Source organism: Centrocercus urophasianus, unplaced genomic scaffold (genome assembly GCF_019232065.1).
Source record: "Centrocercus urophasianus isolate 14NV4802_14NV808 unplaced genomic scaffold, USGS_Curo_1.0 seq_5, whole genome shotgun sequence".
Classification (NCBI taxonomy): Eukaryota; Metazoa; Chordata; class Aves; order Galliformes; family Phasianidae; genus Centrocercus; species Centrocercus urophasianus.
The window spans coordinates 5,154,830-5,171,626 of record NW_024885088.1 but is presented as its reverse complement, the minus strand read 5'-3'; the positions used below and the strand labels follow the sequence as shown (position 1 = coordinate 5,171,626).

At 46.3% G+C, this 16,797-nt stretch overlaps 2 protein-coding genes across 6 annotated transcripts in view; both read right to left on the bottom strand.

Moving 5' to 3' along the window:
• Positions 1-3,077, bottom strand: part of LOC122169125 (heat shock transcription factor, Y-linked-like) — a 10,230-nt gene extending 7,153 nt beyond the window's left edge. The window contains exon 1 of the mRNA XM_042834986.1: positions 3,054-3,077. Within this exon, the coding sequence (XP_042690920.1) occupies positions 3,054-3,056 (3 nt within the window). The 5' untranslated portion in view covers positions 3,057-3,077. The remainder of the gene's footprint in view (positions 1-3,053) is intronic.
• A 2,190-nt stretch (positions 3,078-5,267) lies between these two features.
• The window catches only part of PRR5 (proline rich 5), an 85,958-nt gene continuing 74,428 nt past the window's right edge, over positions 5,268-16,797 (bottom strand). For all 5 annotated transcript variants that reach the window (XM_042834982.1, XM_042834981.1, XM_042834983.1 and 2 more), the window contains 2 exons: positions 9,028-9,166; positions 5,268-6,377 (listed from right to left, as the gene is read on the bottom strand). In XM_042834982.1, the coding sequence (XP_042690916.1) occupies positions 5,830-6,377; positions 9,028-9,166 (687 nt within the window). In that variant the 3' untranslated portion in view covers positions 5,268-5,829. The remainder of the gene's footprint in view (positions 6,378-9,027; positions 9,167-16,797) is intronic.

Here is a 16,797-nt window from a genome sequence, read left to right as displayed (position 1 = left end):
GGGAAGGGAAGGGAAGGGAAGGGAAGGGAAGGGAAGGGAAGGGAAGGGAAGGGAAGGGAAGGGAAGAGATTGAGCTGAAGCACTCTGCCAGACAGAAAGCACACTAAGGATCACTGATCTCATACACAAAACACATGTAACTGGCAGAGATGAAACTATGGGTTCTGGGTAAATGTGCTGTGAAACAGAGAAGTCAGCCACCTTGTGCGGCTGAGATCCAAACCTATGTTTACCCCTCCATCATGAAAGCATGCCATTTATGCCCTTTGAAATCAGGAGACCAAGAAAAGCTGCCTCTCAGCGGCAAGGTACTTTTGCACCCTGACATCCACATGAACAAGAACTTGCTGGGGATATCAGCAAGAGCCCTCAGCTCTCGGCCCTGTGACAGCCATCTGTACACTGCCAATGGCTCTGCTTGAGACCAGTGGAGTCTGCAGGGCTTTCCCATGACACCAGTGTTGTGTGCCAGAGAAAGCCTGCTGAAGGAGAGCTGTCAACATCGGTGATACCAGCATGACCTTATGTTCCCCTGAAGTGAAAGGTTCACTCAGCAGTGACTGTGGATGTGGGTAGCATAGAATCATAGAATCATTAAGGCTGGAAAAGACCTCTACAATCATCTCGACCAAGAGACACAGGGAAGTGTGACCTTTTATTGAATAAACCTTCTGGTTGTACATGCCTGGGGCTGTGTGCCTTGGCCTGAGCAACCCCATGGGGCCTGTGGGAAGACACGTCCCAGGCACCGGTGGTTGGTGTGAAACACTGATGCCAAGCACATGAGATGTGGGGAGGAATGGAAGAAGCAGAGGTGCTGGGGAAAGGCCAGAAAAGCGTGCTGGGATTGGAGTGCCACTGGCACACATGCAGCAGGTGAGGTGAGCTCATTGTGATGACCAAGCAAAGGATGGTGACATCACTGCGGAACGGGTGGTGATGTCCATGAGTGAAGGTGAGGCCACGGCCAAGCGATGGTTTGTGACATCTCTGTGCAACGTATTGTGGCAGCTCAGCCCACCCTGCTTTAAGGCGGGGGCAGCAGCCCAGCCCACCAGTTTGTGCCTGGCCTCCAACCGAGCGTGTGTGTGAGGACTGGACTGTGGACAAGGCGAGCTTTGGAGCTGAAAAGTGCTCCGGGTGCTGCTTGTGCAGCTCTCAGGAGCCGTCTCAGAGCCACCTGTGCTTTACCCTGACCCTGCCGGGAGCAGGCAACTGGGACCTTGCAGAGAGACGCGTGCAGCAGTGCAGGTAGGCAGCACGGCAATGCCTCGTGCTGGCAGCTGGGGGGATGCTTGTTGAGGGAGCCTCCCCAGGGTTTTCCCCAGCCCTGTCTGGGTCAGGCAGCTGGGGCTGCACATGGTGCACTTGCAGCAGCAGAGGCGAGTGGTGCAGAACACGGCCCTGAGGCAGCTGGTGGGGAACAGAGAGCGGGAGGGCTTCTTGCCGAGGGACTGGGGCATCACCGCTGCCTGCCTGCGGGGCAGCAGGCGACCGTGGCCTCTCTTTCTCTTTTGCAGTTTGTACCACCTTCTGCCTGCTGCAGCACCAGTGAGGGGAGCAGCTTCCCGACCTCAGCTCTCCCCAGCCCACCGCAGAGCCCGGGGCCATGGACGTGCCGTCCAACTGGACCTGCCCCGTCTGCGGGCAAGGTCGGGAGGATGTCGCCTGTGTGACCCCCTGCCACCACCAGCTCTGCTACGGCTGTGCCAGCTGGTGGGCCAAGCAGAAGCCGAGCTGTGCCATATGCAGGCACAAAATAGCCACCATCCGCTACTCGCTGAGGTCAGATGACGATTACCTGGAGTGTTCCATCCTGCAGCCCACAGGACACACAGATGACAGCCTGCAGGATGAGCGGGGGCCTGCAGAGCCGGAGCTCATTCCACCTGAGCACCACTTCCCAGCCGAGGTCTGGGCTGCCTTCTTCCATCAACACCAGGAAGACCTCACGCCCCTGCTACAGTGGCTGCAGGAGGAGATCCAGGAGGGGTCCAGCGGCATCTGGTGGCAAGTGCAATTGGGACAGTGGACCGCTGCGAACGTCCTTTGTGAGAACGGGCTGGACGAGGAGAGCTTGGTGCGGGAGCTGTGAACGCTCACCAACGGCGACGTGGTGCCCTTTGTATGGTGCCCCATCAGCACTGCCACAGCGCTGTACGGCCCCACATCCGCCACCAGGCGGACCAGCGGGACGGCCGTGCTGCGGGAGGGCGGGAGGACGGCCCTGCGGCCAGCCCCAGCACCAGAGCCTCCCATCGTGATCTTCCGTCCTCAGGCACCGAGGAGCTGCACGGCGGCTCGACTGGTGGACTCGGGCAGCCCGGCACCTCTGCTGCGGACTCAGCACACGATCCACAGGAGGAGTCGGGGCAGGCGGCGGCAGCGGGCCCTTCCAGCCGTGGCAGAGGCCGCTCGTGTGGGGGGGCCCCGGCACCCCCCGAAGAGGAAGACCCGCAGCAGCCCCGGGGATTCGCCCCCGCCCCGCAAGAGGCAGCCCCTGCAGCGGCGCTAGGCCGTCATCCACTGCCATCAGAGCACGGCTCGGCTGGCCGGGAGGCCAACATCTGCCTCTCGGCCTGCTGTCTGCAGAGAAAATAAAAACTAGTTCAAAGCAAGCAGAAAAGCTCTCTGTGTCATTGGCAAGGCCGTTGGTGTTGCTGTCCGTGCCCATGCTGCTGGGCCCTAGGAAGTAACTGCACGAGCTGATCTGGTCAGTGAGTGGGAAACAACAGACCAGAGTTTAAACTGAAACTTGCACAACTGAAAACGTTTTCCACCCTTGCCCCAAGAATTTCCTCTGGCACAAGCCTCCACACAAAATCCTGCACTCAGCACTGCCTAGCTTTCTTCTCTGAAACAAGATTTAACAATAAGGCAGTTACAAGGCTGTGGGCAGAGAGGTGGGGTGGGAGCTTCGCTTTTCATCTGAAGTCCCTTCAGCTTTCCACTCAGAGTTTCACCAGAAGTTTCTGTAGCCTGTTCACTACCCAGATACCATTCTGCTTCCATTTTTGGGGTGCAGTGTTTCCACTTCTACACCTCGACCTTACCATGCAATGAGATTGTCAGGGAACATGCCAGGAGTGTGGACCAGCTGCAGCGTGTCACTCTTCCAGATGATGGCGCATCCGTCACGTCTGTGGTGGAAGAGGCTGAGTAGTTCACAGCAGATGGAGGCTTAGATGACAGTAAGCCGCTGTGCTGGGGAACACACGCACCTTACCTGTGCTTTGTCACTCGCCTGAGGTTAGGAGCCAAGTGCTTACACACGATCAAGCTTCGCATCTGTACCTGGAAAAAATCTTCTGGAGCAATCATAAGGAACATAATATTGTGATCTTGATTTTCCACCAAACTACTGGAAGTGGGAAGATAAATTTTCCTCTTTGGAAATCAAGCCGAATGTCTTCCTTTATTTTTTTGGCTGGAAGAGACGGATGAAGCGTGAAGCAGCGATATTTGCTCCTGGCACTCACTGAGGACTCACATTCAGGACAGAATAGGGACCTGAACTACTTGGAAGAATGTACAAGAAGCTTGATGTTGATAACAAAAGGGGAAATTGTATCCAAAGGGGAATACCCTTGTATCCAAAGGGGAAAAAAAGAAAAAGTGCTCAGAGCTCACAGTATTACAGGGGGAATGGCTTAAAAATGAAAAGGGCTGGGTTAGACGTTAGGAAGAAATGTTTTACTCGGGGGTGATGAGGCACTGGAACAAGCTGCCCATGCCTGGAGGCATTCAAGGCCAGGTCAGCTGGAGCCCTGGGCAGCCTGACCTCGTGGCTGGCAGCCCTGTGCATGGCAGGGGGATTGGAAGTAGATGATCTCTAACATCCCCTCCAACGTAAGCCATTCTATAATTCTCCTTTGTGCTATTACATAGGTATTATGGCGTAAAGGAACAGAGCCAGTGCCATTGTAAGCTCGTCAGCGAGCACTACTGTTGAGGAGGAAAGCCAAACAAAGCATTGAGATAGACAGAGGATCGATCGTAAGTAAGAATTAATTAGCATGTATAGACCTAATTCAGAGGTGCGGATCCACTAAAAGGATATGATGGCAACAAATACAGAGAATGATGCAGAGTCTGTTTGCCTACAGAAGATCCTTCTGGTGCTGGAGCTTTGACCCTAAAAGGTCCACGTTAACTGTAAGAATCAGAAGTGTAAAAGTTCAGTTCAAACTGCAGTGTTACCGTGACAAAATACTCGCCAGCGCTGGGCACATGCACATGGGAGCTTGTAGCAATTCGGGAGGATGACAGGAAAGGGAACATGAAATTAGATGATCATTGTGGTCCTTTTCAACACTGGCCATTCTATGATTCTATGAATCTATGATTCTATGAGTGGTCTGCTGATCTGTGGCTTTCAGCTGTACATCCAGAGGCACTGGAGCTGCTCTTGCTGCAGGTATATTCTGCTGCAGCTATGGTTCTGCTAGTTGATTTTGGCAAGGTACGCCCGCATGGACTCTGCTCCATGTAGGATGGACCCACAGGCAAAGCAGCATGCCTTGATCTTGGAAGTGTGCTCAGGTCTAAGTACGCCTGGAAGCTGGTGCCAAAACTCAAGTGACTCTGTGCTCTGGGCACTTACCCCGAGGAGTGAAGCCTGAGCCTGCTTGGATCTCAATTATCACATTCCCCACAAGGATTGCTCCTCAGCCGTAAGATTTGAGACTACTGGGACATGGAAGAGATTGCTCATCTCTGCATCAAATAAGTATGATATCATTTAAGAGTCCTCGAGTTCCTGAGCTAAGAACCAGGCTCTGTTTCATCACTCGCAGGCCCATCTCTGCTGGGCAGCTGTGGAGGTACCCACTACCTCCCAGCTCCAGAAGAGACACCTGCAATGGAATGACCTGTGGTAGCTCAGCATTTACTGTGAAGCCGTCTGGTCAAGAATGTCAGGCACCAGGATTTCTTCTTCACGTTGGTATCACGTGTACCAATCCACTGTAAAACTCCCTTACGACATACTTTACGTACTCGGATTTACGCAGATGCATTATGGAATTACTTTAAGAGTATGAACAGATAATGGAGATGCCCATCGAGAGGCCTGTTTTTATTTACTTAGTAAGAACAATTAAGTTGAACCCTGCTGGAAACTCTCCCTGCAGTGGATGCTCCAGGAGGCAGCAATGCGAATTTCTTCAAAGTGCCATGTCTTAACATGGTCTTAAGAGCCAGTTTCAAGACAACCCTCTCACAGACACAAAGCACCAGCCATGAAGCAGAATACAAGACATCAGGCATTGCATGACACCAGGTAGCACGTTTCCATTTATTTGCCTTTCTTCAAGAAACCTTAGCTCAACCTTGGGCAAAGGAGTGCATACAAGATGTACAAGAAAAGATTAAAAGAGACTTCCTTATCGTTGTGTTCTGTGGTATGAAGGACCACAGCCTCTGTTTTTCTCTGTAAAAGGATAATTTTCTGTGCTCCAGCTGACATGTCACCGTCCAGAGAACAACCTGCCCTTCTACAGGAGTCTCTTGAGTCATTTACCAGGTGGCATGACTGAATCGACACTGCCAGTTGGAACAAGTGCGTTTTACCAGATACCTGCTTGTTTGTGAATCCCTAAGTTCAGAAAGACAGAAATCAGAATGCAGAGGATGGGGACTGGGAGAAGTCATCGGGGTTGCTCCCCCCAGGCAGCTGATTCCTGCCTGTTGTAAACCGTTGTGTTTTTATACCTCAACACAGCTGAGGTTGTGCCCTAGACACATGTAGGTTTTGCCCATGGTCTGACTCAACACATTAGTAGCTTTCTTGTATAATATTAAAACCCAAGGTTCGGGTCCTGCTGTCCTTCACAAGACGCTCTGTCTGTTCACGTCCACATTGTACGCTGATGATTTGGAACAGCCTCGGCCAAAATCAATGAAAATGCCTTCAGAATCAGAGTCAATGGACTCTAAAATCTGGTCCACCATGTTCTCGGGGCTAGAAGAAGGAACAGGAATCAAGGAAGGGTCCCTGTCCAGCTCAAAAGACCTACGTGGGTCGTCCATTGAGTGGAAGTGTCCTTTCTGTTGCTCCACTGCGCTGAGCTTGCCAGAGCACTGTGCTGACCCAGCACTGGACCGCTCCTGGTCGGACAGCAAGTTCTTTGTGGCCGTCATGGAGCTCTTAGAACCGTTGTCCATGATGGTGGTGAGGTTGGAGTAGCCCTGGAGCTCCAGGCAGGAAGTCATTTCTGAAACAGAGTGTCTTCGGACACTTGTCCCGTTGGCAGCCATACCCTCTGTTTCATACTCAGCTACTGGTGTCAGCAGCGGATTATTGTAGCTTTTCGATCGCACCACGGGGTTCTTGGCGAGGATGTCACCTGACTTGGAACGCCTGAAGAACCGCTTCTCTGTAAGTAAAGAAAGATCCACAATGACATCTGTGAAGTCTCCCGTTTCTGTGGTACTCGTAATTATGAGTGTTCAAAAGAAAAGTCAAGGCCCACATACTAAGAAGCTTTTCTGGTGTGACGGGAACTTCTTAACAATAATATATTTGGCTGGTTTTATAGCTCCATAGGATTCAGATTCCTAGCTTTCTTCATCATACCGAATGCCTCAAATCTAATTCAAAAATAGTTGAAATTCCCTTACGGTCATTCAATTTCAACTGCTAGAGTAAAACAGTACATACTGCAGAAGGCTTGATGTACACTTGCAAATATTTTCTTCAAGCTGTGCCAGAAAGCCAAATTCTGTTCTTGTTCTGCCTATTAAGATCATCACTAATTTCAAGTCTTTGAAAGCTGACTTTGAAGATCGGTGGCACCGATTTCTATTTAACTTCACCTCCTTTTGCGCTTTCAGAACCTCATCTCTTCAATCCAAACCAAAAGGGCACTGCAGAGGCAGTGCAATCAACCCACATCAGAATGCAGGGAACCAGACACCCACCCTGGGAAAAATCTCATCTCTTCATATTTGGAGCATAAAGGATGAAGATACACAGTTTCACTAAATTATTTTGGAAAAAAACTTTGATTCAAGGCATTGTTTGGAGACCACACCATGAGAGAACACCAACAGCCTTTGCAAAAGGTCACTGGAGGGCAGTGCCCACAGCACCTTACTGGGAAACAGAGCTGCACTCAGCCCAGCAGAAGTTTTCAGGACGCCACTGTTAACCCAGTGCGTGCTTTGCAAAGAATGAACGGCAGGTGGCAGCAAGTGAGCACGGAGATCCTCCACCGGTGCTTCAGGGCAGGAGTGATGTCTGCAGCTAGATGAAATCATCATCATGCAGATATTTGGCCTATTTCATTGCTCTGCCTCACTTGTGCACAAAATAAAGATAAAAACGTGGTGTATCGATTGGATCACACTTCTGAAGCTTTCTCCCTGCCACTCACACTTCCCATCCTCATGAAAAGGGCACGGCTGGAGGAGGGAATTGGGTTATAGTCTGGATGTCAACTACAGCCACTGAAAATAATAATAAAAAAAAGTGCTTGAAGTTAGGATGCTTAGAATATGCTCAGCTCCAAGCTTTGCAATTTCCATTAACAATGCCTTTCTCTTCGACAATTACACTTTCGTGCTTACCTGTATACAAAAGCCAATCACACAAATTAAAGAAGTTTCTGTAATTAAGACCACAATTTACAATATCACATATTTGTTTCTTCAGTGCATACTGCAGCACAAGCATTTTTCCACTCAGCTTCCAGAGGAAGATCAGCAACCAAACAAAATGGACTGTACAGAATCCACGCAATTTAACTTATTTACTCCTCGATTTTCTCTATTCAAGTAGGCCATCACAATACTTACATAAAAGTATTTGGGTTGTACCACACTTCCTCGATGCCTTACAATGTAAGTAACACTGTAACACCCCCTTTACAATTTCAACAGATTACATCACTCAGAGGGATTTTCCAAAGACTTTCCTCTTGACCTAATCTTGCCTTCGCATAACAGAGCACACGGAAGGGACTCTGCCATCAGGCAGGACATTTTCAACCACCCTGGTTTTTATAGGTGCAATGCATAAATAGCACCTCTAGCAGTGAACATTCAACAGCGTACGCCAACAATTTACTCCAGGACATAACCAATGCAATGTTAGAGACCTTCCCTCCCGTGTAATCTGAGTTTCTCTTGGTATTTGTGCTAATCTTATCTTCCACTCCGCAGAAACCTTTTACATATTTGAAAGCTCGTCATTTAGTCTTTTTTAAGATAAATTCTCACTTTTCCCTGCCTTAAATAACCTTGTAAAATCTTTGCACACTAGTGAACACACAATACTCAGCAATCTCAAAATTGCTTCTTACGTCTTCCTCTCTCTGTCCGTAAGGCATCCTGTGTCAAAACTCATTCCCTCAGAGCGAATGGAAAAGCAGAACACATTCCAGATTCAAAGCACTAAAGCAGTGAGTGCTGGTTGCATCTTCTGCCACTGCCAAATCATCGTGACTTTGCATTTTGCACGACCTCAGAAAAATAGCGTGGTCATACTGCTCAGTCTCATAGAACCATAGAATCACCAAGGTTGGAAAAGACCTCCAAGATCATCCAGTCCCACTGTCCACCTACCACCAGCACTGCCCACTAAACTATGTTCCCTGGTACCACATCTATACTTTCTTGAATCTGCAGGGTCGGTGATTCATCTCTGGTCTGCCCACTCCAGCACCTGGCCACTCTTTTGGATAAGCAGTATTTCCTGACATCCAGCCTGAATCTCTCCTGGCGAACCTTGATGCCATTCCCTCTAATCCTATCGCTGTTACCTTGGAAAAGAAGCCAACCCGCCCGTGCCACAACTTTCATGTAGCTGTAGGGGGCAGAATGGTCTTCCCAAGACTCCTCTACCCCAGATGGAAAAATCCCAGCTCCCTCAGCCACTCCTCAAAAGACTTGTGCTTCACTTCCCTCACCAGCTTCATTGCCCTTCTCTGGACTCTGCCTCCTCACGTGCAGGCCCCAGTCCTGTGTGGACTAAGCTTTTGGGGATGCTCTCTGTGCTGTGTCAAATCAAGCTGCAGTTACACTCACCCAGGATACAGGAAGAGTGTGTGAAGGGTCCATCACTGGAATACAGACCATAGGTGCCCAAATAAGGTGAAACCACTTTCTGGATCAGAGATTCCAGTTTCAAATAATCTTCAGTCACACCTTTTGACTCGTGAACTCCCTGAAAGAGAAACACCAACATGATGAGCGCTGTCTCCTCCAACCACAAACTTTCCTTGCTCACCACAGCAAGCAGAGCGGCAGCAAGCACGTTCAGTCAATTACACAGCAAATGCAAACTGTAAGGTGATGCTATTCTTCTACTGCTGCTTCATCTGACTGTAAAGTCAAGAGACCATGTAGCACTGCACAGATGCTCAGAAGGAGGCAGCAGCTATTTTGAGGAGTTGACAATGCAGGCTTTTAGAAGCGGCCTGGGTGGTACGAGGGCACTCTGGGATGATGGAGGATGAGGTCTGTGAAGATCGGTTAGACCAGCCCCAGAGTTCCTGTCATTTGCAATCCTCTGCTGACTTCCTGAATGAAAGATGAGCACTAATGACCAAACACTACACCTGCAGCTGGTACCACACGGTGGCACTGCCATGTAAGTAATGCAACAGGGTCAAGGAAAAGATGAAACTGACTCTCAAAAGTATTTCTTCCACGGTATTGTAAAAAAAAAAACAAACAAAACCCACACCTATAGTGAAGGGGTTTATATCTCCTTCTTCCCTCGTTCCTTTTACTTGCCAGGGCACGAGAGGCAAAAATCCATAAATCCAGGCAAAATTCACATTAAAAGTAGCAACTGCAACAATCCCCTAAAGACAAAACCCATTGCCCTTAGATCTTAACTCTGCAATTCCGCTCACAAACAGGCTCATAAGGCTAAGCTCTGTACATCTGCACTCTCACTTCCACTTAGCGTGTCTGCTCCTGTGCAGAGCACAGCTCTATTTACTCAAGTGTAGGATGTCTCATCCTACCTAAAGTGCACTCACCTATGTTGTACACGTGACTAATTTTGTTCAGATCCTAAATGTCATACCCAACAGAAATCTTCTTGCATTTACTTGGATTCCAGAATATTATCAAATAAACAAGAAACAACACGTTGGGATAAAAGCCTCCTGAGAGCCAGATGCAGAACAAATGGGAAAAACTGCAACACTTCCTTCAGCACGTGACAGGATCCTGATGTTCTGGATGTATTAGCTGCTCAGAATGACTCACCTTATCCACAGTATCCACAAATGTGCATCAGCCTGCAATGTGTTTATGAATGTTTGCTTCACCCCTTGGCTGCTGCACATCCTGAATGCCAGCTGGCACTCACTGACCAAAATTTATGAATGAAAAACAAATAAAATCCAGCAGAGGGTACATAGAATCTCCTTTCCAATTCACTGGGCTTTTGATAATGAGTAACAATCTTTGGTGATGTGCTATGTCCTGTAAACTTACAGAGATTCACAAATACAAATATGACTACAAGCACATATGCTGTGAATCCGAAAGCTTGCAAACACCAAAAAACCTTGCAGAATAAACTCATAACTACCTAACCAATTAAAGCTAGACAAAAATAACACGGGAATAATTCAGAATGCTTAGTGAAGATGCATGTATTATTTCTAAGTTACTGAGGTCTGCACCACAGAAAATGTTTCAAACAGGAGGAGGATGGCTACTTTTTTTGATACTGAGATCTGTTCCATCTCCTATTTTGGTGGGATTTACTCAAGATCTTTCCAGTCCTCATAAAGGTAACTGCCTTACACCTTAGTATTCATGACCCCATCTCATTCACAACCTGCTGACAAAGATCAAAACAGTAGGCCACCCACTTCAGGTACCTGCTTCAGTTACCTCAGGAACCAGTGTCCGAAATGTGAAACATAAAATTGGTAGCAAAGACAAATGTTATTTAACATTGTCCGTAGCCAGAATTTGAGGCCTTACGCACTTTTCTGCCACTTAGGTATTTTTGGTGAAAGAGGGCAGCTAAAACATCAGCTGTGAAGAATGAAACCCAGTAATTTGCTAGTACCACGCTGCCCACAACACAACCCTGAACACTGGCAGAACTGATATACTGTGTGAGTGATAAAAGCAACCTTGCTCAGTGGCATCTTAATGCTGCCAGATTTCCTATCAGTTTCACACGCCTGAATTTTTGGTTTCCACGGTAGCTATTTATAGAATCATAGAATGGCCTGGGTTGAAAAGGACCACAATCATCATCCAGTTTCAACCCTCCTGCTATGTGCAGAGTCGCCAACCATTAGACCAGGACAGCCTTCCTGAAGGCAGCTCCCCCAAATCATAGTTCAGAAGCAGTCTGCAGCTTCAATGAGAAAACACACAGCGGACTTCACACCACAAACTGAGCATGTAAGGAACATTTTAAAATGATGTTTCTCTCATATTTCTTTCGCTATGTTACTGAGAGATAAACTTATTCCCTCAGACCTCCGTTTAACTTCTGGTGGAGGTTTTAGAATGGAGCAAAGTATGTTTATAAATGCTTCACATATCTACACATTAATGTATCTATACAGATATCTATATATACATATATAAATACCTATACATCTATCTACATAGATATCTACCTCTACAGGAAAATGTGTAAATACCATTATAGGTTCTCTGCCAAATGTATAGGCATTTGTGCTGATAAGGACAAAATCAGCTTTAAATTAAAGCCAGCTTGTGACTGTGATCCATTTCACAATAGTTTCTAAGATGGCAGGACTTCCAAGTCGCCAATAAGCATTTTCCTGTTATGCTGGAAACTCATGGCTCTTCTTATAGGTACTGCTTCATGTCTTAGTAGACTGACATGCCAGTAAGTAGCAATAAAGCAGCAGTCAGATCTAGCAGGATGGCTGCTTAGCTTGCAGGAAACTGTATCATAATTTGGAGAAAAAAAAGAGAACTTGGAACATTATCAGTAAAACAGAGGCTCTAGCCTTATCTTTAATGCAGTATTTGCTCTGCAGTCATGCAAAAACTTACTTTAGAAGATAACTCTGCCCTTTCATGAACTCAATTTCATTTTAGCAGTAGAGTTTCATGCTTCTCCGAAAGCACTAGATGTATCTATTACCTCATCACCTGTAGAAGGATTGCAGTGTACCATTTTGACAAGTCTGCCCTACTCCCAAGGCATGGATAATGAGGATTGGAGTCTTGAATGTGTGAAAACCATCACAAACGGTAAAGTTTGCGCTCAGCATCCAGGAGACATGTATTTCTGCATATAGTACTGTATCCAAATCCCTGACTTCATGAACATATAATTAAGACATCTAGAAACAGAGAATGGCATACAGCAGTTTGAAAGCATTAAAGGGACCTTATGCACTCCTATTTTTGATATATAAAAATATACCATAAGTACTCCCAGAAGGGCCATATTCACAGAAGACCACTGGTTACTGGTAGCTCTTTTAGGAAGTTCCTGCTCTCTCTGCTGGAGCTTGCCCCATCCATGAACCTGCAGTTATCAGCAGTGACTATGTCATACCAGTGGGGATAGAGGCACTGAGCTACTCAGGTTTGCATTGCTGCCAGTGCAGCAAGCTAACCACAACTCCCACTGTCTTTTTAAAGGACACAAGGACTTCATATGAAAGCACAGGGGAACAAATAGGTGATAAACTTGCCTTGGTACTGCTAATAAATGATCGGAAGGATGATGTGGGGTTTAGTAAACTAATATAGTAAACTCAGCCTCCTTTTTAAATACACAGGACTGCTTGAAGCATAAAAGAGATCCTAAAGTGGGCCCGAGTCCAGGCATGCATTTAAGGGCTTGAAGAGCCTCTTCAAACTTGCCTATGGTTAGCGTTTATGGATTTGACCTTAAGCAAACTGTAAAACAAGGACAGATTGCTCTGGAGGTTTTTTAACAAACACACATATTAATACAAAATATTATTAATCCATTATAAATGTTTTACCTAAGTGTAGGTTATAAAACTTGCAAAGATGTCAGAAAAATATTCTCTGCTTGTCACAATTTTTCTGACAAAAAAGAACAAAATGAAAGACAGAAATCAAATGTCCCTCCTTTTTTTTTTTTTTTTTTTTTATTTCTGTCAATGAAATAACAACACAATTCTTTATTTCTATATCCTATGACACCCATTCTAACATCCTGCATTTTTCTTTGCAGGCAGCCAGCAGTGACAATGGCACAAGGCAGATCAACCCTCTGCTGAATTCTCTGACAGGATGCGAGCGTGCCTGCAGCCTCTGCCCCTGTATCCTGGGTCAGCCCCCCTGATGCTCCTTCTCTTTCTTTTTGTTCATCACAGCAACTCAGATTCTTTCATTTTTGGTAATAATGACAACTAAAATACAACCTGATAGAACCAGCACTTCCAAACGAGCGCTGCTGATAGGTTGGTAGGTCTCATTAGAGAGCCTGGCTAAACAAGAGCACAGTTTTAGGCTTCCCATATTCCTGTAAGTAGATGCAGGACTTCTTATGGAAAAGAGCTGGTTTGTGAAACCTGACATGCTTCAGAAAGGGAACTGCTTTTGTGTTTTTTGTTTCTCACTTCTCACCTCAACAACTGGATGCAAAGCTGCATGTCTCCTTTTCACAGACATTAAGGTTCAAAGTGATGCCAAAATCTGTACTGTTTATTGGCAGAAAGTAGTAACAAATCTCTACTGTTGATAAGAAGACTGATAACAACATACAGCCCCTTAGGACCAGATGCCACAGAGCACACTGGGGAATTTCTGCACTGTTGCTCCATGAATTGTAGGCTGCTCACACATCCTTGCTAGCACAGGATCAAGCAGAACAAAGATGAAATTTTCCTCTCAAGCACTTCTACTGGGCAGAGCAACCACAAGAAAAAATATAATCTATTTATCACTTCATCCAACTTTCTTGAAATCTTAAGGGTTGGTGGGTTATGTTGGCTCAGAAATACTTATCCTAAAAATCCTGCAGTGCATCATCCTCTTGATGCACTGATACCAGATCTTGAGGCAAGGTACCAGATCAGAGAACTGAACACATAAATTAAAATAACTGGAGACAAAAATGCTACAGCAAAAGCTGTCATGTCCTCTTGCTTATCTGGCACACCTGAAAAGAATGTCTCATGCATGCCAAGAGGGTAGGAACAAAGCTACCTGCTGGCTACTCTTTGCCTCCAGATTCTCCTGGATGTTTTCTGTTGATGCTTGGCTCATGTCATTCTTCTTTGGTATCTTAGCTGGATTTCTACACAGCCATCACTCCCTCATACCTAGCTCCCCTCAATTCAACCCTTAGCTTCATCCCATTGCCCCCACTCTCTCCTAATATCTCACATTCATCCTTAGCTCCTTTTTCAAACCCTGCACGAGCTCCCCACCATCTGCTGGGCTTCTCTGTAGAGCCCTCTGTACTCATCTTGACTGCAGGCTGCTTCAGTACTGGACTACTGCAACTTGGCCCATGTAACTCCTCACTCATCTGTGTGTGAAAATATGCACAAACAACCATTAACACCAAACCACTTCTAAGTAACCAACAGAAACTGAAGAGTTTTGCTCAGAACTTACGAAAGGTGACAGGTCCTTTACAGTTTCCAGTTCTGACTAACAATTTCCACCACTAGAAACACCTAGAAATGGAGGTCTCAGTCAGTTGCTTTTCATTTCTCTCTTTAGCACAGAGTATTATAGGTCCATTTACCTAATAAATTATACAAGAAAATGTATCTCCAGTGTCTAAGTGTACTCTAACAATTAGACATAATGCTGACCTAATGGGCTGACTACCTCAGCCCAGCATGCAAATGTGGATATGCTCAAGTGTACACTGGTTGTTGATTACATGATTATAGTACTCTGAAGTTCAGCTTTAATGTTTCAGCTGATCAGCATGTTTACATGAATAAACAGTGGTGTGGGAGATTGCCTTGTAATTAAACTGCTGGGCAGCAGCACTACCACAGGGGACACCAAGCAGGAACAGCCACAAGCCAGATCCTAGTTTACTGACTTCTGGACTCGAGAAACAAAAAAGCAAAAACCAGACTTCTGGGTTAAGTAATCATAGTGATCATTATTCTTGGTGTTTTGATGACCCACAGGAGTGAAGTCCCTGGGGCAGGAAGCTGTAGCAAGAGTTGTATGTGGCTCAGCTTATGGTTAGAAAACATTCCCTGAGAGTTAGGCTGCTGGGGCATCCCCAGTCTGGATCTGCTGGGGCATCCTTATCCACTAGTCCCTACCGACAAAAAACAATCCTGCCCTTGTCCTGCATGAAATGAAACAGGCAGCAGGAGGTGCCCACAGGGTCAGGCCCAAATACAAAATGAGGTCCTGGCCTCATAAACCGCCCTGTCTCAACCACACAGGAAAATGGCTAAGAAACACAGCTCTTTTCTGCTAAAGCCTAGCAGATTCTTTGAAGGAAAGAAAAATGCATTGAGAAACGCATTTCTCTCTTTCACTGGTGAAAGACCAGATCAGTATGACTGACACGCATGCAACGCAATAATCTGACAAACACTGGGTAGTAATAGTCGGCCAGATACTCCCAGGGAAAACTGCAATTAAAAGTCACAAGTCATACCACAAGACAGACACAGAACAATGTCTACAGTGAAAACGTGTTATTCAGCCAGTCCTGCTTGTGGAGAAGTGAGTGAACAGACTACAGCATACACCCTGGTGACCACATGACAGCAAGATCTGCCTTTTATTTCAGTCAGTGAAGTAGCAGGAGCCTTGCTTCTAAGAGATGAGTGAAAAAGCACCCTCACAGGCCATAACTGCTTCTCACCATGCTTTCATGGAGCCATGGAGCCTTCTCAAATTTGAAGCAACACAGCAGCAACCTTGACTCAGGGCAGGCACGAAATCACTGCAAGTGGGGTGTGGGGACTGTGGGCCACTGGACTGTCCTCCTGTGCACAGCTGCTCTTACTGCAAAGTGGAGCACCATGAGCCTCCTCGCAGCTCCTCCATCAGCTAACTTGCACAACACTCTACTGAAAAACTCACTGACCTTGATCTTACAACTGCCTGGGGCTCCCATCAGAATCAGGATGCCTTAAGCTATATACACGGTGACCTTGATTCCCACCTTGTGCCCAGAGAATCACCCCCACAGAAAGGATTCCCTTGTACTACACAAATGGAATCGTATTCATGGAACAGCATATGCCTTCACTGACACATAGAATAAAGGCAAATTCGTGAGTAAACTCCTGCAATATCACATGTGATAACTGATTCTTCTCAGCTTTCCCAATCTTGACAATTAAGGGCAATGCAGTACATAGAATTCAGTGCTCAGTGTCAGACCAAAAGTTCACTAACTTCAATGTTTTGTCACTAACAGTGACAGCATGTGAAGTGCATGGAAGAACAAAAAAAGGAAATAGTGTGTACATGAAGGGCTTTCTTGTAGGAAATACTGATGCTTCTAGAAAGCAGTGATGTAAAAACCCAGCATATGGCAATCTGCAGAAGACCGTAAGAAAAAAGAATACGTGCTAGAAACTATTTAACCACTGAAATGGAGATGGTGAATAATTGATAAGACTAGTTTCTAAAAATAAAGGAAAAAGCAGATTAACTAGTGAATCCTCTGAACAGGGGTGAGAATGGCTTTCTTCAGCACTTTTGCAAAACGCTTTTCTTGTGTAGCTGCATCCTTCCTCTTGCATGAGTGCAATGCTGAACTCTTCTGCTGTCCTACAAAAGAAGATTGGGCTATTGGCAACAATTATTCAGCCCAAATCTGAATATTAGTCACAGTTAGTGAAGGTATGCTGGGTGACATCA